The sequence below is a fragment of the Pteropus medius genome, unplaced genomic scaffold, assembly GCF_902729225.1.
Source record: "Pteropus medius unplaced genomic scaffold, Ma_sr-lr_union100, whole genome shotgun sequence".
Lineage (NCBI taxonomy): Eukaryota > Metazoa > Chordata > Mammalia > Chiroptera > Pteropodidae > Pteropus > Pteropus medius.
Window position 1 is genome coordinate 559,342 of NW_024352837.1, and position 20,791 is coordinate 580,132.

At 45.5% G+C, this 20,791-nt stretch overlaps 2 protein-coding genes across 2 annotated transcripts; one reads left to right on the forward strand and one right to left on the reverse strand.

The window, feature by feature from the left end:
* Window positions 1–45: 45 nt before the first annotated feature.
* On the forward strand, window positions 46–17,246 carry LYPD4 (LY6/PLAUR domain containing 4). Its single transcript, XM_039849985.1, has 5 exons — window positions 46–683; window positions 15,402–15,586; window positions 15,750–15,893; window positions 16,386–16,712; window positions 16,981–17,246. The coding sequence occupies exons 2-5, from the start codon at window positions 15,520–15,522 to the stop codon at window positions 17,178–17,180; spliced, it is 738 nt and encodes a 245-aa protein (XP_039705919.1). The 5' UTR covers window positions 46–683; window positions 15,402–15,519; the 3' UTR covers window positions 17,181–17,246.
* On the reverse strand, window positions 5,113–11,380 carry DMRTC2 (DMRT like family C2). Its single transcript, XM_039849984.1, has 8 exons — window positions 10,389–11,380; window positions 10,152–10,306; window positions 9,793–9,869; window positions 9,343–9,526; window positions 9,075–9,201; window positions 7,375–7,435; window positions 7,045–7,219; window positions 5,113–6,102 (listed from the first exon to the last, which is right to left on the reverse strand). Exons 1-8 carry the CDS (start codon window positions 10,610–10,612, stop codon window positions 5,990–5,992), a joined length of 1,116 nt encoding a protein of 371 aa, XP_039705918.1. The 5' UTR covers window positions 10,613–11,380; the 3' UTR covers window positions 5,113–5,989.
* Window positions 17,247–20,791: the final 3,545 nt, after the last annotated feature.

The window sequence follows — 20,791 nt, forward strand, 5'->3', positions numbered from 1 at the left end:
AGAGAGTAGACAATTCCTCTCTTGAGCTGGGGGGGATCTGGTTTCGGTTGTTGATTGGAGCTAGAACAGAAGTGGAGGAGACTGACGACGGAAGTTACGGAGAAGTCGGGTGGGCAGGAACGAGACGTCTCCCACCCCTTTCCGCGTAGAAGTGGTTTTTCTGGCCGGAAGTGGGGGTAATAAGGGCGGAACTGGACTGGGGAACCCAGGGAAGTTCAAGGAAGAAATGTGTCCACCATCTTTCCTCTTTCGACCGCCTGTACTCGCGAAAATAGGAGACGGAAGCCACACCCTTCTTAGGGCGGAAATTGCTTCACCCAGGCCGGGTGAACAGAGTGGGAATGAGGCCTTGGAGGCAGGGAGGAAATAAGGGCGGGACAAAGAGGCAGAGGCGGGACTTTGGGAGAAGTTCAGCTCCGATTCCTAGTGCTCGGATCCGTCGCCCAGCCCTTAGGCTTTTATTGCCCATTGATGTTTATGTCATTGACGTGTGCAGCTTTAGCCCGTCCACTTGCTCTCTCGAGTCTTCAGTCTTTCCATTAAGAAAAAGGGGAAAAAAATCTAAATGAAAACACCGAGATCCTGAGTATCTGCCTTTTAAAAAAAGTGACTGCTTCTGTACGTGGTGCATCACTTTAATTCTATCAACAATTTTTTGCGTGCCTACTCTGTGCCAGGCACAGGTAAATTTTATATAATATTACATGTACGATCTAGGTTAATCCTTATAAGGGTCAAGAGCAAGAGGGACACACTTAGGATCTGCTAAAATTGTTAACTTTCTGCAAAAATGGAAACATTTAAATGTGTGTAGCTATTTTCTGATGTTTAAAAGACTGACAATTTAAAACAGAGGGAACAAAACTAATAATATTATTAATAAGCCAATATGTTATATTAACATCTGTTATAATTAAAATCAACTGTCTTAAAAAGAGACAAAAGTTGGTTCAGGCTGCTGTAACAATACTATAGACTAAGTGGCTTGTAAATAACAAATTTATGTCTCACAGTTATGGAGTCAGGGAAGTCCAAAATCAAAGCACCAGCAGATTTGCTATCTGGCAAGGGCCTGCTGCCTGGTTCACAAACAGCCATCTTTTTGCCGTGTCCTCACAGGGCAGAAAGGCAGTGAGGAAGCTCTTTGGGGAATATTTTATAAGGGCATTAATCCCATTTATGAGGACTCTACCCTCAAGATTTAATCATCTCCTAAAAGCACCACCTCCAAATACCATTGCATTGGTGATTAGGTTTCAACTATTAATTTGTGAGGGTGGACACAAACATTCAGTCTATAACAGCAGCCATGATTCTAGCATGATGATATCATGTATTTAAGTTAGGGGCTTTATAGTCATGTAGAATGTTGTCAAAACCTATTTTATGTTGTTTTTAAAACTTGAAAATAGTTTTAGTGTCTCAGATTGTCCCCTTCTCCAGAATTGACGTGTTGAATTTGTATTTGTATGCATGTATAACTCTAAATGTCTATATGCTTGGGTATTTATATTCAATTTTTATACATTTCTGATGTACATTTCTAGTATCAATGCTGGATCATTTAAACTGAATTCACTTGAGTCGATTCAATAAATATTTCTTAAGAGAAATAAAGAAGAGCTCTTCAGAGGAACTGTGTAGTGCCCCACCAAAGGAAGAGACAGGGTTAATATAGGATTTGGGGAAGGATGAGACTTAGGCAAAATTTATATTAAGGAGAGCTCTGATGGATTCAGGGCAAAGCAGACCCTATGTAATGGAGCCAACATCATCCCTGAGTTGAGAAGCAGACACAGGGTCCTGTTTCCTTGGAAAGTACAGGGTTAAGAAAAATGTGTAATGTTATCTCCAGAAACTGACCTTTGAAATTCTGCACCTGAGTTGGAAATCATGACTACTTCTCTGGTCATCAAAGTGATTTAGACCTGCCAGGCAAGAGTGAGATGTCCCATTCTCAGTACTGTTGCAATTTCAAAGAGCAAACTTTCTGACAGTCTATGATTTTAGATAACATGGTTCCTCAGCACTGTGTCCTTGGTGTTAACTTTTGTAGGTGTTAGTTTTTACAGGTTCATAATCCTAACAACTCTGTGAGGTGGTTACAGACCAGGCAACTGAGGCTTAAAGAGTCAAGTCACTTGACCAAGGACAAAGTTCAAGCCTGAGCTGAGATTTGAATCTACAACTGATGACTGCTCAAGCCCTTTCAGTAACTCTATCAACAGAGACTTTAAAAATGGTCTGAGGCTGTGGTATATCCAGACAAAGGGATGCTATTCAGTGCTAAAAAGAAAGGAGCAATAGGGCTGTGAAAAGACAGGGAGAAGCTTAAATGCATACTGCTAAATGAAAGAAGCCAATCTTAAAAGGCATATTGCATGATTTCAACTATGTAATATGCTGAAAAAAAGCTAAGGAAACAAAAAGATCAGTGGTTGCCAGGAGTGGGGAGGGAAGGATGAATAGGTGGAGCACAGAGAAATTTCAGGGCAGTGAAACTATTCTGTGTGATACTATAATGGTGGATACCATTAGAATGTACAACACCAAGAGTGAACCCTAACTGTGGACTTTGGGTAATAATGATGTGTCAATGTAGGTTCCTTAGTTGGAACAAATGTACCCCTCCGGTGTGGAATGTTGATAACTGGGGAGGCTGTGCATATGTGAGGCAGGGGGAATACAGGAACTCTCTGTACCGTCCTCTGTACCGTCCTCTCATTTTTGTTGTGAAAACTAAAACTGCACTAAAAAGTAAACTTTAAAAAACGGTTTGAGGGCAGGAAGTTGCTTATGTTTTGATAAGGGAGAGAGGCGGCATTAGAGTGCATTAACTTTGTTGGAAAAAAATAAAAACAGTTCCTAAGGAATCAGACAGAATGCATTTAGTCATTTATTCTGAGCCCCCAAAGAGGAATTGGATGCAAGTCCTGCCCCCTGTGAGTACTTATTCTTGGAGGGGGAGACATAGTTGGACATAGGCACAGCTCAGGGTGATCAGGCAAAGGGCCCCTAAGGAATGTAGAGAACTCTGTTGGAGGGGCTTCTCAGAGACATTATTTTAAGTCAAATGGAAAAGGATGAATCTTGCTTTTGGGAAGAGCTCAGGATCTCATGAGGGTCTATCAGAGCACGTATCTATTGGAATATATGTTGGGGGCTGTAGACCCAGCTAATGGGACAGGAGTACTGAATGAAGACTACATGGATCAGGCAATCAGGATCTGAGTAGAAACTGGATGGAGATGGGTGGTATGATATCAGTTCTACATTGGACAAGGGGTGTGGTCAGAAGTGGAGCAGATTCACATAGGACTGAAGTGAAGGGAGTGTGGATTCCCAAAGGGAATGGGAAATGAGCTCCTGAAGTTAAACTTGGGTGGCTGTGTAGGAGGAATCTTGTTTGTAAAAAGAGGAGCAGGGATGGTGCTCCAAATTTGAGATCTCATTGGTTATTTCTGCAGAACGTCAAGATGGTACATGAAAGAGGCTTAGGATAAGGATGTCCTTTTGGACCTGGGCAACACCTTTCCTTCCTCTGCAATGGGAAATAGAAAAAGGGGTGGCATATTAAATAGTGCTCACAGTCCATTCGCTGCAATCTTGTCGGAAGTCAGGAGCCCATTGGCTTTCCACAACCACAGGTGAAGGTTGCTGCACCCGAAGAGGTAGTGACATAGGAGTATGAGCAATTTTTAAATCTATCCTTTTCTCCAAAGCTGACCTCTGTAGAGCCTACACCCCCACTCCCTCTGGCACCAATGAGATGCCCTCATGATTTGATAGACAAGTAGGCCTCGCCAGTGGTGTGAAAAGCCCTGCTAGGTCCGGCAATAAGGGGAGGTGGGTTTCAGAGACATGAGAAAGACCTGTAAGAGGGGCCTGCCCCTAGCTCTTTCCCCCACTCTCCACCACTTTCTGCTCCTTTCTCGTGTCATTCCAAATTGTACTTTTTTTACTCTTCCCAGCTGTGTGACCTTGGTGTACTGGGAAGCTTTAGTCAGCCCTGAGTAGCAGAGTCTTAGCCATGTTGCATGTTGCAACACTTCTCTCCTCTGTGACAATGGTCACTGGGAGAGCATGGCACAGCAGGGCTTACCTAGGTCTATTAAGGGGCAATCATATATCTATGTTATAACAAGGAGAGGGAAAGAAGGTGTGAAGCTAACTTTTGTATTTTGATCATTTGCATGAAGTTCTGAGAAGTGTTGCAGATTTGTTTCTCTCTAATCTGTTAGGGAATAGCCCACCTTCCCAAGGCCCCAAACAGGAAAGAACAAGTTGTAATTGGATGCTATCACCATCTATCATCTTGAATAAAAAGAGGGCTGTAGGTAACATTGGGAAAAAGTATCAGTGATCAGTCACATCCCTTGAGCTTTCTGTCTGCCCTTTCTAAGGGTAGGAAAGGGAATGGGGGTGTCCAGGTCTTCATATCTTTGGAATAGCTCATTAGGTTTTTGTATATTTGGAATGGTTTAAGGAGAAGGACTTGACAGCAGAAGACTGAGAAACAAATGCAAGTAAGATCTTAATGATATCTTGAGTAGAAAAATAAAAGACTTTTTTGAAAAACTCTTAGATGTATGTCTCATGGAGTCTTGAATCTTACACTCTGTTTTATAAAGATTACTCACTGATTTCAGGCCTGGCAAGGAGAAGGAAGCCTCCCCCAATATTTTCCTAGACATTTTTCCTAAAATACTTGGGCAAGTCAATTTATCTCTCTAAGCTTGTTCCTTTATTTGTAAAATGGGAGTAATCATACATAGTTTACAGAGTTGCTGTGAGGATATGTGAATCACATATAGTGGGTGCTCAAATGGTAATAATTGTCTCTATAGGTCCTTCAAAACTTAGACACATGAACCTCCTTAGTTCAGGAAAAGCCCTTGTTAAGACTAATTTGATTCTTCCTGTCTTGCTTGACCTCAGTTTCCCCATTTAAAAAATGTTATGTTAGATTAGCATTAAATTGGCATTCCATTGGCCAAAGCTGGTCTGAAGATAAGTTTTATTTGGCCCACATAGGATTTAAGGAAGAAAACTGAGCCAACATTTGAAAATTAAGATGTTTTACATAGTAATCTAGTTTTCCAGCTTCTCTTGAAAAATCAGAAGATGCGGCAACACTGAGCCCATATTCCTGCCTGACAAATAATCTGTTAATGCTTAAAGTAGGCTGCCCCTTTAGATAGGGCATGCGTTCTCAGTTTTCTTGGGCTCATCTGGCCTTCTTTACTCATTTATATGATCTGCTTGGCCCTGTGGGCACTTCATTTAGTAGCTCTCTGGACAGCTGAAAACTGTCTATGGCTGGCACAGAGCAGGTGCTTAAATATTCAATCAGAGAATCACCCACTATCTCCCTCTACCATTCTTTCTTATCTGGCCATAGGAAATCTAAGTTTATACTTCTCTGTAGTAGTTATTGAATAACCAATTTTCACTTTGAGAAATGAATTGAACAAATCCTTCCTTTCAGTCAGATTAGACTATGTTAGACTGCGGTAATAAACAATCCCCAAATCTCAGTGGCTTAAAACAACAAAGGTTTATTTCTTCCTTACTCACACAAACCTAGACACAAAATGAAAATACTCTCCTGTTTTTGAATGCATGGAGACAGACATGAGTGCACAGGTATGTACAGAATTATGTTTCAAATAAATACGCTGGAACATGAACTCATGCAAAAACCTATTTAGATACTTGTTAGCTCAAATTGCACCAACTCTCTCTTTGTTGAGAATTTATAAAGGTCCCAAGATCCAAGGGAGGATAAGAGAATATCCACCTTTGGCCAAGGAAATGCCCATATCACCACAAAATGAACCAAAAGCTAACGGAGCACCTGAAAGCTTAAAAAAAGCCTGAAGCTTGTACTACATTAAATTCCATGCATAAATCCATAAGTAAAATACCAAATATGCAGTGCCTGAAGGCTGTCGTCCCCTTCCCTAGTGAGGCCTTCACCTCTGTTCTTCTAGCTTAGGAGGGAGATGGACCCCAGACGCCCAATATGCAGAGCCACGGAGGGGGCTGGGCTGGGTCGGAGAGAGGGACCAACAGGCTGGAATCCTCTTCCTCCAGCAGGAGCTATAAGGAGGAAGGAAGGGGCAGGAGCAGGTCACATCCATTTCCCCTCCCAGCAATGCCCTCTTTTTACCCCATTCAATCCAGGTCTCATTTTTTTTTTTTTTTTTTTTACTTGGAATATAGCAGACACTTCCTCCTCACTGATTTTCTCACATCCAGTTTTGCCTCTTGCAATCCCTCCACCACAGCAATAAAACCTGTCTTTCTAAAGCTCAGGGTCTCTGAATATGTCCTGCCTAGCTCAGAAACATACTTTGGCTCTCCTTCATGCACAATTACTAGACTCCAAAGCCTGGCATGCCAGACCTCCATGATCAGAAGCCTCTCCAGCCTCATCTTCTGTTCTAGGAGTTCCTCCAGGCTGGTTTCCTCACCCACACACCCTGCCCAATCCACCATTTTGGAAAGGAGAATTCTCAGCTTTCTCTCTCTGTCCCTATAGGTGTTTCTCATTCCTCAAGTTTCCTCTAGTTCTCTCCTGGTTTATCACCGAGCTTTGTGAAGGTATCCAGGTCCTCCAAGTAGAATGGAAGCTTCTCAAAGGTAGTTATCAGATCTCTTTCCAGCCAAACCCTTGTTACCTATTCAGCCCCTCTCCAGCCTTTAGCAGGCAGCTTGGGTCCAAAGAGAGAGCCTTGGTCTGGTGTCAGAAGACCAGGCTCTACCGACTATTTTGCTATATGCCCTTGGGCAAATCCCCGCCTCTCTCAGGGCCTCACTTTCCTTGAAATCAGGGCACTGGAATTAGCTTTTGCGCACACAACTGATAAAACTTATCCACTCAATGGCCATCCCAGGGGCTAGGTTTAGAAGCTTGGGGCCTGGGCCTGAGGACGTTCAACCTGCTGACCTCCTGATCTCCTTTGTTAGTCCTTGCTTACTCCAGTACCTCCACTTCCCAACCATCTCTATCTCATCCTCTCCTTTCAGAGGACAGGTTACCTGGTGGGCCACAGGGGTGGAGCAGGGAGATCCAGGCAGAGTTTGGGGGGACAGAAGGGGTCAAGCGGGGAGCCTGGGATGAATCTTTCAGCCCCACAAGAGCCTCAGCTGCCTCCCGCTGCAGCTGTCGCTCTGAGGGGCCAGAGGTCCATGACAGGCAAGGGGTTCCAGGAGCCTACACAGGAAAGGGAGAGAAGAAGACTGGGAATCCCCACTTATGCCCAGCCTCCGAGTGCTCCCTCAGCCCCTAATTACTTAAATAGCCCCTACTTTTCCCTTCCCCAGGTCAACTTCCTCCCAGGGTCCTGAATCCCACTTCTTTCCCAGGACCTGTGGCTGTAGCAGAAGAGGATCTGGGGTGCCACGGGGCTGAAGTATCAAAGTTGAGCATCTAGAAACAAGGAGAGAAAATACCAGAGTTACTAAACACATGGACAGACAAGTACACGTGGAAACAGGGGCAGAATTTTGCTATACAGCCGTGAACCATATAACAACGTTTAGGTCAATAATGGACCACATATATGACAGTAGTCCCATAAAATTATAATAAAGCTGAAAAATTCCTATTGCCTAGTGACAATAGCCATTGTAACATCATAGTGCAGTGCATTGCTCATGTGTTTGTGGTGATGCTGGCGTAAACACACCTACAGCACTGCTGGTCATATAAAAGTATAACACACAATGATGTACTGTACATAATACTTGATAATAATAATGACTGTAACTGATTTATACATTTATTACACTGTACATTTTATCATTATTTTAGAGTGTACTCTTTTTCCTTATAAAACAAAGCTTGCTGTAAAACAGTATGCCATGTCACGCCAGCAGCAGCCTCATACATCTGGTGTTTGACTTGTCTCTTGATTGCATCACATTTCTCTTGTGCTTGATTTGTTTTATAAATTTAGTGTAGCTTAAGTGTGCAATGTGTATAAAGTCTACAGTAGTGTACAGTCGTGTCTTAGGCCTTCACATTCACATCACTCATTCACTGACTCACCTGGAGCAACTTCCAGTCCTGTAAGCGGCATTCATGGTAAGTGCCCTATACAGGTGTTTTTACTGTACTTTTTCTGTATAGATACACAAGTACTTACCATTATGTTATAATTGCCTATAGTATTCAATACAGTGGCATGCTGTACAGATTTGTGGCCTAGGAGCAATAGCCTACACCACATAGCCTAGGTGTGTAGCAGGATAGACCAACTAGGTGTGTGTAAGTGCACTCTATGATGTTCACACAATGATTAAATCACCTAACATTGCATTTCTCATAATGTGTCCCTGTCATTAAGTGGTTCATGACTGTATTCTGATCTGTGAATAAGAGTGCCTGCTGGATCATCAGGCTTTGTGGCGTTGGGCAAGTCCCTTCCCCTGTTTTAGCTGCTTTGTTTTCTGTACAATGACAATCCCTGACAGCTTCTTCCTTCCAGGGCTACTGTGAGGATTATGGAAAACCATTGGTGTCAATTTTTAAAAAACTGATAAAACATCTAGAGGAAATGGGATGGCTGTTCCTATTCTACCAGAGTCTGGTTTCCCTCCTCTTACTTCCTTGACCCCCATAGAACTTGAAGAACAGCTTGGCTCACCTTTAGGAAGCTTTCTCTACTGGCCTCTGGCCTCTCTCCTAGGCCTCTGAGGCTCTCATCATCACCCCCTCCCCATTTCAGCAGGCAATTCAACTGTTCCATCTTATCTTTTTAAGCAGATTTAATAGTCACTATTTGTTCAAGGCCAGGGCCTGTGCTAGGTGTAGTCAATATATTACTGCTAATTCTCATGACAACCTGAGAGGCAAACAATAATGTCTCCAAAGTACTGATAGAAAAAACAGGCTTAGAGAGGTAAAATACTCTCTTATACAAAGATTCACAGCTAGGCAATGGCAAAGCTAGGAGAGCTCTGCTTCATCCATTAGTCTGAGATTTTTTCTTCTTCTTTGTTATCTACTATGGTGTCCACCACAGGATTAGGCACATGATACACACATATCTTCTCTTCTTACTCACGTGCGGGGCAGGGCAGAGGACCCTTGGGGTTCTCCAGGAGGAGGAGCTGTCAGTATTGGGCGAGATCCTGGGCAGGGGGGGAGGGGTCCATGACTGGGCAGCTGGAGGGTGGTGCCAGGGTCAAAGCCTAATAAGAGTAAGAGAATACAGTGTATATAGGTCATAGGTCATGGATTCTGTCCTCCTTTTTTCTACCCTGTATCCTCTTCCTCTTCTCTTCCCATACAGTGGTACACTGGCATTCAACTATTTGTTGAATTAATCTTACCAGAGAAGGGATGCAGAGGGACAGCAGGTTTTTGGCATAGCAAGCGGCACACCACTGGAGGTGGCATGGAAAGGCCCGGAGGCAGCCAGTGTCCAGGGGCCCAAGCACCTGGAGGCACCGGAGTCCATGGCAAAGGCAAGGCTTCCGGAGGACGGCTGAGCAGCAGAGGCCCCCGGGAGTTCTCCTGCAAAGGCAGAGGGCACAGGTTGGAGTTAGGTACAAGACTGAGAAAAGAATGGGTATGTTCTAGGATGAGGGTAGGACCCCAGACATAAGAGCTTGGAGGGCTGTAAAATCCCACTGTCTCATTTTGTCCTTGGAAGAGAAGAGATTTGCCAAGATGATACAGCAAGTCAGGGACCTAGAACCTAGGCAGCAAGAGCACAGTGGAAGGGGTCTGGGCAAGGGCTAGGAGAGGAGTCACTGTCTCAGGGCCCAAGTTTTCCTTACCTTCCCAGGGGGTGTCAGTGCCAGTGGGACTGCTCCATGGAGAGTCTGAGGCTGGGGCACTATGTTCTCCTTTTCAGCTGTGAGAGACCAGGAAGAGCTTTGGTGAGCCCTTTCTCCTGACCTCTATCTAACTCCAACTGAAAAATGAGTTACCTCCCCCTGAGCTCTTTTCTACCCACAGGTCTCACTGCATCCTCCCAACACTTGATCACATTTTAAAGTGGGGAGGCTGAGGCCCAGAGAATAAAAACACATTGCCCAAGGTCACACACCAGTCCAGTGGCAGGTCTGGGACTCTTTTCCCTATTTATGCTTTCTCCACCCAAATCTCTGCCCCATTCCTGGCCAGAGACACTCACAGGGTACCCCTGGTCGCATGGCTCCTTTCTTGACACGGCTGGGAGCTTTGGGAGGGGCTGCCCCTCTCATCAGTCCCTGAGCCAGGTGCCTTTTTAGCTGTGCCTCCTGCTGCCTACGCAAGGCCACCTGGGCAGCCATGACCCTTCGGCGCTCCCTAAAAGGGGGGTTGTGAGTCAAAAGTTAGCCACCCTTGAGATGAGGCCCATCCTTCTCCCTTCCCTGGATCTCATACTCACAGGATGAGGACACATTTGTGACATTCGCAAGCCTGAAAGAGGCAGAGGCGCTTGTGACCCTTGAGGTGGGCAGTGACGCCGTGGTTGCGGCAGCGGGCGCAGGTTGGAGAGCGACTGACAGCTCTCCTAGGGATAAGCTCCAAGCCCTGGGGGACTCTGGCCTCACCCTCTGTGGCAGAGTCTGAGGGGCAGTGGTGGACAGCAGGCATTTCATTAGGTTCCATGGATCTGGAGGCAGTAGTGGAGGGTCAAAATGGTCATATGGGCCCTCTGCTGACCAGCTGTCCTGCCCCTACAAGGCCACACCTGAGGTGGTTCTCCATCTCACAAACCTGCGGACTCAGCTTTCACCATCGCTTCTCTCCTCTTCATCTCACTACCTTCCTCAGGCATCCTCCTTCCCAGTGCACCTTCTTCCCAAGAACCCCTCTCCTCTTTCCTTTCTAATGCATTCTTTCAATCCAAACATTATTCTTGTCTGCTCACCTGTACCATCCTATGCACAAATCCCAGTTTTAGACATACTCATGTACTCTGATGCCCCCAGCGAGAAATCCTAAACACCCTTTCCACAACCACCCTGTTCCAATAATTTTCCCTTGCATCCTTCTGAACAATGATCATCCCTCCCTCCTGCATTTATTCAACTTCTACCAATATTTTATGTTCCCCTTTCCACTCAGCCTCATGTATGACCCGCAATTTAATTTCTCCCTTACACCCCTTTTGATCAAACCACTCTCTTGCACCCCCGGGAATGGCATTATTCTCATGGATTCATTGCCTCACTTTCAATAATTATTTTTCACTCAACAAATGTTTACTGAGCCCCTTCCATGTGCCAGGCCCTAATCTAGGCCCAAAGTGCTCTCCTCCTGACAGGAATTCCGCTCTTGCATTTACAGGGTCTCCAAATTCTGAGGCACACCCATTCATTGCTCAGCCCCCTCACTTCTTGTGCCTCTGCCCACGCCCAAAGATTAACTTCAGCCCAGCCCATCTCCCCCAGTGCACCCCGTTTCAGCAGCTGTCCCTCTAAACTCTGGGCTGATGGCCCCATACCGCTCAGGGTCCCAGGAGGGGCACAGGAGGCCTTGCGAAGGCGGCGGGGTGGGGAGGGAGGCGAGGCACAGGCGCGAGGAGGCGAGGGGTCGAGGGGAGATGAGTATGCAGGGCGGGTGGGGGGGGGTGTGGCGCGGGGGTCAGCGCAAGAGAGAGGGAGGTGGGACAGGGAGGGGCGGGGTCGGATTCGCGTCCTGGGCCCGCGGTTACCACAGCCTCGAGCAAGCCGAGTCTGACTCAGTCAGGAGGAGGCGAAAGGATGAGGTGAGGAAGTGGCCTGAGGAACGGCCGCACTCGCGCCAGTTTTCCCGCCCCTTCTCGCGAGTACCAATGAGCTTCAAGTGCCGCCTCCCGCCGCTGAGGCAGGCGACCAATGCGCTTCGAGGTTCTGCACCGACGTCCCGCCCCTTGCCTCCGGCCCGCGTCTTCTCGCGCGGACTCGCCGGCCAGCCAATAGCGCGTCGAGTTGAGTCTCGCGCCCTTTCCCCGCCTCTCTCAGCCGCTTGCCTTTCCAGATTGTTCTTCCCCATTTGGGGCAGGCAGCCAATAGGGCGTCGAATATGGCTTCCAAGACGAGGCTGGCCCAACCCCCCGCCCCTCCCCCAAGAACCAATAGCGCAGGCGCGGGCTTGCCTCGGTCCTGGGCTGCGTCACTGCGCCATTTGTGCTGTTGTCCTCAACTCGCTCGGTGCCGCCTCTTCGCTGCGTGGACGCCTGTGTTTTCTCTCACTGGACTCCCCGCACCCCAACTCCCGAACCACCCGTCTCCTTTTATGCTTTCCCCACCCTGTGATTTCCTTTCCTTCCCAAGTCGCAGCTTCTCAGATTGTGCCCCTTTCCCTCTCCCGTGTGTCTTGTCCGTGTCGGTGCCAGTTTTTCTAACAACGATTTTCCTGTTCTCTCGGGGTCTCCTTTCCCCCGCCCCCACCCTCTCTGCGCGAGGGGCGGTCAGGTGAGTATGCGGCATGGGGGCGTTGCATCTGATAGTCCATCCTGCTGATTTTTCGGACCCCCTTTCTCCCTGTGCCTCACTCCCTAATGGCCTGGCACCCTTCCCACTTCCTTTACTTCCCCAGGCTTCACTTCTCTGTAATATATATATATATTTTTTCAGCCCTTTCCACCCTCTGTGTGCAGCTCCTTCCAGGATTTCATCCTGTTCTCGGGGCTTCTCTCTATGTTGTCGCCTTCTCTGTGTATCCTTTAGACCCACCTCACATTTTCCCCCCACAATCATCTCTGTGTTGTCTTCCTTTCTCCGTGTGTTCCGCCCTGTCTCTTTTTCTCTTTAATCTTCTAAGATTGTCTCCTCTTTCTCCTGAGATCCCCGACTTTGTGCCCTATTCCTCATTTTCCTGCCACTCCAATTGTGCCCTCTCTGCTGGTCCTCCTCGGTCCCCCTACAAGTTTCCATCAATTTGCTCCTCCTCCTCTAGTTACTCTTTTGTAGCCATCTTTTTCTCCTTGAGGATTTCATTCCAGTCTTCCTCTGGTTGTGTTCCCACTGGTGCTCAGGTTGTTGGGTCCTGTTGTTTTGCTTTCCAAGCTGTTGTGTGCCATCCTCTCTGGCTCAATCCCTTTGTGTGATCCTTTGTCGGCCTTCATTTCTCCGCCCTGTGTCCCTTTTCTGCGGATCTTAGCCCTTATGTTTGACAAGATTTTGGGGTTACAGGGCATGTGTGTCAGGCATTCTAGACAGAAAAGGGTGTTTTCTGTGACCTTTTATAAGTGACCTCTGACTAGCTGCTGTGCAGGGGAGCAGTAATAGACAGAATTGGAAAGGTTGTTTGTGGCTAATACAGGGGTTGGCGGGAGTGGGGGCAGGGAGGCGGGGAGGCGGCGGGGAGGCGAGGCTCGAATGCCAGGTAAAGAGGTTGCTCTTGATCTTTTAGATAGTGGAAAGAGATGGACAGACAGACAGTGAAACCAGCATTTGTAGAGCGCTTAGCACTTGCCTGGAATTTCATATTAATAATTTTATTTTCAACAATGACCCTATGAGACGCATTATCAGTCCACATTGCGAATTCAACAAATTGTACAAGGTTGAGCAGCTACTAAGTGGAGGGTGAAAATTCCAACTTTGGTCTCCCTTTAAGTCCAAAGCCTATGACCTGTGTATCAACTCCGTTGTTTAAGTTATTTCCAGTAATCCTCGGTCCCCACTTTCATTTCCTAACTCTCCCATAGGCACTTATTTCAGGTGGCTAATGCATATCTTTTGTTTTGTGTGTGTTCTTGCAAGATGTGCAGCATTTTAGGTGCATGAGGTGTTAACTTATGCAAGTGATGGTGTGTTCTTTACTATTTAAAATAATCAGCACTGCGCTTTTATGATCCATCCATGTACGTATAATCAGTTACTTCTGACTGCTGCATATTTCATGGTGTGCCTCCCTGCATGTCAAGTGTTCACTAGGTCTCAGTGAGGGACGCCAACATTGCCTTCAATTCACTGTTATTGCAATAATGCTGCATCCTTCCTTTGTAGGCGAAGGTGGAAATATCTGTTAGGTGTACCTACGATATGCCAGAAATAGATATTTGTAAACCTAATTTAACTAAGATTTCTCCCTGCAACATTGCCTTGGGCCTGAGACACATTAGAACTCTTCTCTGTTCCTCAGGGTCCAGAAGAAGGCCCTATTCCACCCCTGCCCTAACCACCTAAAGAGCAGGAGTGCCCAAAGGTCTCTGTGTCCCCACAAGCCAATGCTTGTCTATTTCCAGCTTTCTGATCTTTTGCCAGTGTGATGGAAGTACAGTTTGATAGACGAAATTCCTTTCATTTTTGAGTTCACATGTTTCTTCACATGTTTGCTAGCCTTTCTGGTTTGCTCTTCTGAGAATTGCCTCTTCATATGCTTGGCCCATTTTCCTAGTGAGGTTGCTCCCTTGTCAATTTGCTGGAGTTCCTTGGACATTCTCATTGTTTAAGACATTGCATATACTCTTATGCCAATTCTGGCATTTTGTATTATTTTAGAAATTTATCTAGTTCATTCGGGCTTTCAAATTTATAAATGTAGAGTTGTTAATGATACTTTTATTATTTTTAAAACACCTGATGTTCATTAATTCCTATTTTTCATTCTGCATTTTATTTGGATCTTCTCTTTTTCTGTTGATTAGATTTGCTGCAGAATTCTTATTGATTTTATTAAAGAATGAATGTTAGTTTTTTTGGTAATAATTTGCGGTGATTGCTTTCTATTTCATTGTTCTACCATCATCCTTATTTCTATCCTTTTTGGGGGACCTCGGGGTGCTTTGTCACTTCTTATATAACTTCTTGAGTTAATTAATGGACATTTTTAATGCTTCTTGTTTCCTGATAAACCTATTTAAAATATAAATTTACTTCTAAATACTGCTTTAGTTTTGTCCTAAATTTTGGTGTGTAGTTTTAAAGAAAACTTTTGATTTTGAAATGATCGTTGGCTCACAGGAGGCTGCCAAAATTGTATATAGAGTTCCTTAAACCTTTCCTCCCACTTCCCCATAGGCATATCTTATATAACTGTAGTCTATAAGCAGGAAATTGACATTGGTACAAAACTCTTAACTAGATTAAAGACTTAATTCAGTTTTTACCAGGTTTTACACGCACTCATGTGTGTGTGACATGTAGTATGTTCATTATTATTCATTTCTAAGTACTTTTCAATTTCCTTTTTGAAGCAAGAGTTATTCAGTAATATGTCAGGTAACTTCCACACCCATTTGTTGTTTCAATCTCATTGTCTCTGGAGAATACTGATCTTTTGATTAAGCCAAAATCCTCTGCTCAGCACCCTGTCTAATGGGAAGGATCTGAATGAGAGTCATGATTTGAGAAGCTAATATGGTGGGTTAGGTTGGAGGGGAGAATATAGAGATGAGAAGACCTGTGTCCCTGAAGGTCTCAGGAAGCCTATGTCACAGAAAATGATAATGAATTTTCTGCTTTAGAAACAGTGACCCAGAGACAGGTGGACAGAATCCAGGGACTGACAAGAAGCAAGCTTGAGACCTAGACTGAAATTGGTTCCAGACTGACCTCTAGCATCCAGAACCCCGACAAAGGATCATGGGACCCCAACATTGGAGACCTGTGCAACTGCTCTGCCTCCTAGGGGCCATCTCCACTCTGCCTTGTATGTCCTGTGGTGTTGGATGCTTTGGAACCCCCAGAGGGTGGGGAGATGAATGTCTGGGTTCCTCAGGGAACAGGATCTATGAAGCCTGAGCTCTTAAGTGGCAGTTCAGGGACAGAGAAGATGTGAGGGGCAGATGACTGGAAGAGCATTCTCTCTTTAGGGGTTGGAGCTCTTTTGTGCTATGAAGCAACAGCTTCACTCTTCAGAGCTGTTACTCTCCGTAACTGGAAATGGCTTCTGATGAGGAGCATGGTGTGTAAGCTGAGTGAGGGCTGCGAGGAGACACTGGTGCTCATCGAGACAGGTGAAGGGGAGTGACTTTGATGCTGGTTTTTTGTTTTGTTTTGTTTTGTTTTTGCTGGTTCCTCTGACCCATAGCTCAATTCCCAGCACCCAGGGACTGTGGACTTGAGTTCCAGGTATTTGCCTCATTATATCTTTGGGAATAATGTCAAAGCATTGGTGGGAGAAGGACTGGATCCAGCTGGTTGTGGTGTGGACTGGATAAGAGGGAAGGATGGAGGTGGGCAGATCGCAGGAGGAGGGGGCAATCTGGGAGAGAAGAAAAGAATAGGACACAAGGAAGAGAGAAGAAGATGGGCTCTGTGGGGGAAAGGAGTGATAAGAGACAGATGGAGACCCCAATATCTGTGCAGCTGCAGTGAAGGAACAGTGGGAGAGATGCAAAGTTAGTGATGGGGCAGAGCGAGCAGAAGGAGCAGGGTGGAGGGTGGAAAGGTGAGCTCTGGGTGTGGCCAGTGACACTGATCGGAGCTCTCTAATCTCTGCTCCTCAGGAACCAGAAGGGGAGTTGTGGGTTTTAAAGGCTGCAGCCCAGCCCCATCTTATCCCCAGCAAGTCTCCTACCTCGTTTCACCGCCTGGATTGTCCATTGCCTCTTACAGCCGTGTCTGCCGGACATATCTCTGCAATAACCTCACCAATTTGGCTCCTTTTGTGAAACTCAAAGAGAATGCTCCTAAGCCTACAGCATTTTCTTCCCATAGTTGCCCAACCTGTGTGGGCGAGCACTCTAAAGATTGTCTCCCAAGTTTTGTCACTACTGATTCTTGCCCCTACGACGCTCCTAAGTGTTACAGTTCCACCTTAAAATTTCAAGCAGGTGAGAGGAGAGAAACTTTATCAAATGCCTATTCTATGCCAGGTGCTGTCTGGGACCTTTCCACTTCTGAGAGTAGCTGGAGGAATCAGGAGGAGGGATTGGGGTTGCGGGCACCAGGCACACAGATTCCAAGGAGGAAGGAGGAAGTGGCCTGGTGCCCAAGTCTTTGGTGGGAGAGCAGGTGCCCTGTTGTGAGGGGTATCTAGAAGGAAGGGCAGGTCACGTGAGTCTTGAAAGTGTCCCTGACTTCTCCTTCTCATCCTTACAGGGTATCTCAATACCACCATCCTCCTCATGGGCTGTGCTCGTGACCATCACAAAATTTTAGCACATGCTCACCATATTGGGTACATCAGAGTGACTGAGGTCCTCAACATCTTAGAGAGGGCTCAGATTGCTGGTGCAAAGCCTAGCAAGTGTCCTGCTTGGGGCATTCTCTCAGGGCTCCTGCTTGCCTTCAGGAATTAACAGTTTAGCTGGACTGGACAAACGCCCAGACCCCTTCATGTAACCAAATAAAGTCATAGAGTTGCCTTTCTGTTTTGTCCTGTGGTCCATGAGGGTTGTGGAGATGTGGAAGGTGTGAGGAGGGCCAAACACATCCAGGGAGGTGGAGGGGAGGGGCAGGCAGTGGGCAGTACTTGAGGTGAAGTGAGCAGGGCGTGGAGTGGGGTAGGGGAAGAAGATTGCTGTCAAGGTGAACGCAAATACTCCTTTTCTCCTCCCACTTACTCTGGGTACCTCAGCACTATCCTGGGTTCAGCCACCAACTTAGAGATCCTGGCCAAATCTCTCCCCTTTTCTTGGCCTGGTTCCTCCCCTTTAAAATGAAAGACCTTATGAATTACAGCTGTCTCATCAGAGTGATTTTAAAATATGATCACGTATTGAGTTCCTACTCAGTATGTGTCAGTTACTGTGCTAGTATCAGGATCTCATTTAAATCCTCTCAAGGCCTTAGATAAGTTTTATCCCTATTTTGCAAGGAAGAAACTGGCTCTAGGAGGTTAGATTATTTGCCCAGAGTAGAATCCTTCTTGCCTTCCCTGCAGATCTCTGTTCCTGCTGAGGGAATTTTATTGAGAAATTTGGAGAGCTAAGCTGCTTTTCTCTGTTCAGCAGTTGTTTATTTGTATAATTTGGCAGATAAGGAAGAAAGAGGAAGGAGCAGCGCTGGGGGTGGTTCCTTTCCACCCAAAGTTCATGTTCCAAGCTCCTAGGAGAGGAGGACAGTGTTATTCCTCTCTCTGGTCATAAGGGGGCAGCATACATACCACCTTTCAATTTGACTCACAGAGAGAGAGAGAGAGGGAGGGAGGGAGAGAGAGAGAGGAGTGTGAGAGTGTGTATGCATGCATAAGGAATAGGAAAGGGAGTCTCTGCACTAGGCCATTTACATGTCTGATCTCCGTTTAATTCTCTCCATCTTATGAAGTAGGGAAGCAGACACTAAGTGTGCTTTTACTGTAGATTAACTATTTTCTGTGCCTTACCTCATTCATTCTTACTACAACCTTATTAAATAGTTATTGTCACTTATGTATTTCCACTTTACAGGTGAAGGAACAGGCTTAACTACCTGAGGCTCCAGAGGCCACCTTTATTAATAGCTTGGGCAAATAGGATCAGAAACACAGGTGTCTGCAGTTGGCCTCAGAAGTGGGACTGGCATGAAGACCTCGATTACTTCCGACAGGTTTTGGGAAAGTGATTGGGAAGCCGAAGGTCATGGTGAAGTGGACTAGGTCTGAATGGAGACCAGAGAGCCTGTGGCAAAGAAGCTGTTAGGTCATAGAGGGAAGGTTTTGTGGGCAAGTTTTACCAGTGAACTTTAAACATCCTATACTTCTGACCAGTTGTGCTAGTAAATAATTTTAGAGGGCTGAGCTGAGGCATGAGTGGGCCAAGACACATTTCTCAATTTAATTCCACTAGCCAAGGTGGTGATGGCATCGATAACATTCAAAGGTAATTGGAAAGTCATAGGTGATGGTATCCTTAGGTGTCCTTAGCTGTCCCAAATGAATGGCCCCAATCATGATGGTGAGACATATATACTATGTACAAAATATTATATGTAACAAAAATACAGGATATAGCTTAGTGAATGTCCCACACCTGTCATTCAACCTAAGGAATAGAATAATAGGAGTAACTTGCATCTCACCTATATGTTTCTTCTCATTCCATCTCTTAGCCTCCTCCCATGAAGTAACCACCACCCTACATTTTACTTGGCTTGGGTTTTTATATACTTTGATTACATCTCTCTCTCTCTCTCTCTCTCTCTCTCTATATATATATATATATGTATATATATATGTATATATACATATATATATATATATCTACTCCTATGCCAATACTACACTGTCTTATTTCATATCTGATAAGGCGAGTTGTTTCCCTCCCCACTTCTTCATCTTCACGAGAATCTTGGCTATTCTTAGGCTTTTACACTTATATATAAATTTAGGATCAGCTTGTCAAGTTCTGTGAAAACTTGTTTGGATTTTGACTGAAATTTTATTGAATATAGCTGACTTAGGGGAGTTTATACGTGAGAAAGTTGAGCTTTTCTATCCATGAACATGTGATGTCTTTCCATTTATTTAGTTCCTTAATATTTTTCAGTGAAGTTTTTTATTTTCTGTATTAGGATCTTGCACATCTTTTGTTAATTTATTCCAAAATAACCTGTGGTGTGTTATTATAAATTATCTCTTTTTAAAATTACATTTCTGTCTGTTTCTAATTTATAGAAATGCAATTGATTTTTATAAGGTATAATGATCTAAAGCCAGACATCTTGCTAGACACTTATTATTTCTAATAATTTATTTATAGGCTTTTTGGGGTTTTCTGTGAATAATGACAGTTGATCTGTGCTGGCTGGGACATCCCAGTGTAACATTGGCGATACTGGAGTTGTTCTTGATTTTAAATGGAATGCAGCCATTTCTCTATTAACAGTGATGTTTGATGTTTTGTGTGTTTGTGTGTGTGCATGTGTGTGCGTGCGTGTGTGTGTGTGCATGGTGCTGACGACCACCAAGTATCCAAGGGCTTCTGACTTGTGAGCTATGATCTTGGAGCTGTAAATTGTATCTGCTTTCATTTAATTCTTAACAGCTGAGCATTACTAACAAGGAGGAGGTGGAGAGGGCTGTCAAGAGTGTGGAATGGCTTCTGTCTGCATCGCTTGAGGCATGAGGGTGATGTGGACCTCACTGCAAGAACTGAACCCATAGTTAGCAAGGCCAAGGCAGGCTGCCCACGAGCAGCCTGTAGTGACAGATGATGAATGTGGCCTTGACAGGTAAGGTAGACAGAACAAGGGCCCCTCAAAGATGTGCACCTCTCATCCTTAGAGTCTGTGAATCTGTCGACTGCTAAAGGAAACTTACAGATTGAATTGAGGATCATGTGATTGGGAGATTATGGTGGTTTTTCTGGGTGGGCTCATTATAATCACAAGTGTTATTTTCTTATAAGTGAAAGAAGGAGGTAGGAGAGAGGCAGGGCCAGAGAAGATGTGATGATGAGGGCAGAGCAGAGACTTCAATATGCTATGCTGCTGGCTTTGAAGCTGGAGGAAGGGGCCACAAGCCAAGGAACAAGGAACTTTAACAGTGCGAAAGGGCAAGGAAACGGCTCCTCCCTAGAGCCTCCAGAAAGAACCAGCCAGGTCACAGTCTAGATTTGTGTTGTCTGACTCCACTGTTTGCAGTAATGTTCTACAGCTGCAGTAGAAAGAGAGATGTCGCCTTGTCTAAGCCAACCTGTGTGTGCTGGGGTAAAGAGTAAGTTAGAGCTAAATCGTGGTGTGAAACTTTGTAGGTTTTTTTAAACCTCTCTCTCAACTCATTGACAAACAACACTCAGGTAATGATAGAACAGCCTCATGAACTGAGGGCTCTGGGCCTCAGTGCTCGACCAACTTCTTTGTGCGAATGTGGGCACCCTGATCTGAGTGCACCTGTGTGAGAACAGCTCCCATTCGTCTGTCATGGAGGGACTGAACACTGCTGGCCCAGGTGTGTGGAGGGGGCTGAGGGTGAGGCACAGGTGGGAGGAGG

Coding starts and splice junctions, on each gene's coding strand:
- DMRTC2 (XM_039849984.1), bottom strand. CDS start 10,612: ATGGAACCTAATGAAATGCCTGCTGTCCACCACTGCCCCTCAGACTCT. Junction 9,870..10,151: donor CATGCGACCAGGGGTACCCT/GTGAGTGTCTCT, acceptor GGTCTCTCACAG/CTGAAAAGGAGAACATAGTG. Junction 9,202..9,342: donor CCCTCTGCATCCCTTCTCTG/GTAAGATTAATT, acceptor TACTCTTATTAG/GCTTTGACCCTGGCACCACC.
- LYPD4 (XM_039849985.1), top strand. CDS start 15,520: ATGGGACCCCAACATTGGAGACCTGTGCAACTGCTCTGCCTCCTAGGG. Junction 15,587..15,749: donor GGCCATCTCCACTCTGCCTT/GTATGTCCTGTG, acceptor TTCTCTCTTTAG/GGGTTGGAGCTCTTTTGTGC. Junction 16,713..16,980: donor CACCTTAAAATTTCAAGCAG/GTGAGAGGAGAG, acceptor TCATCCTTACAG/GGTATCTCAATACCACCATC.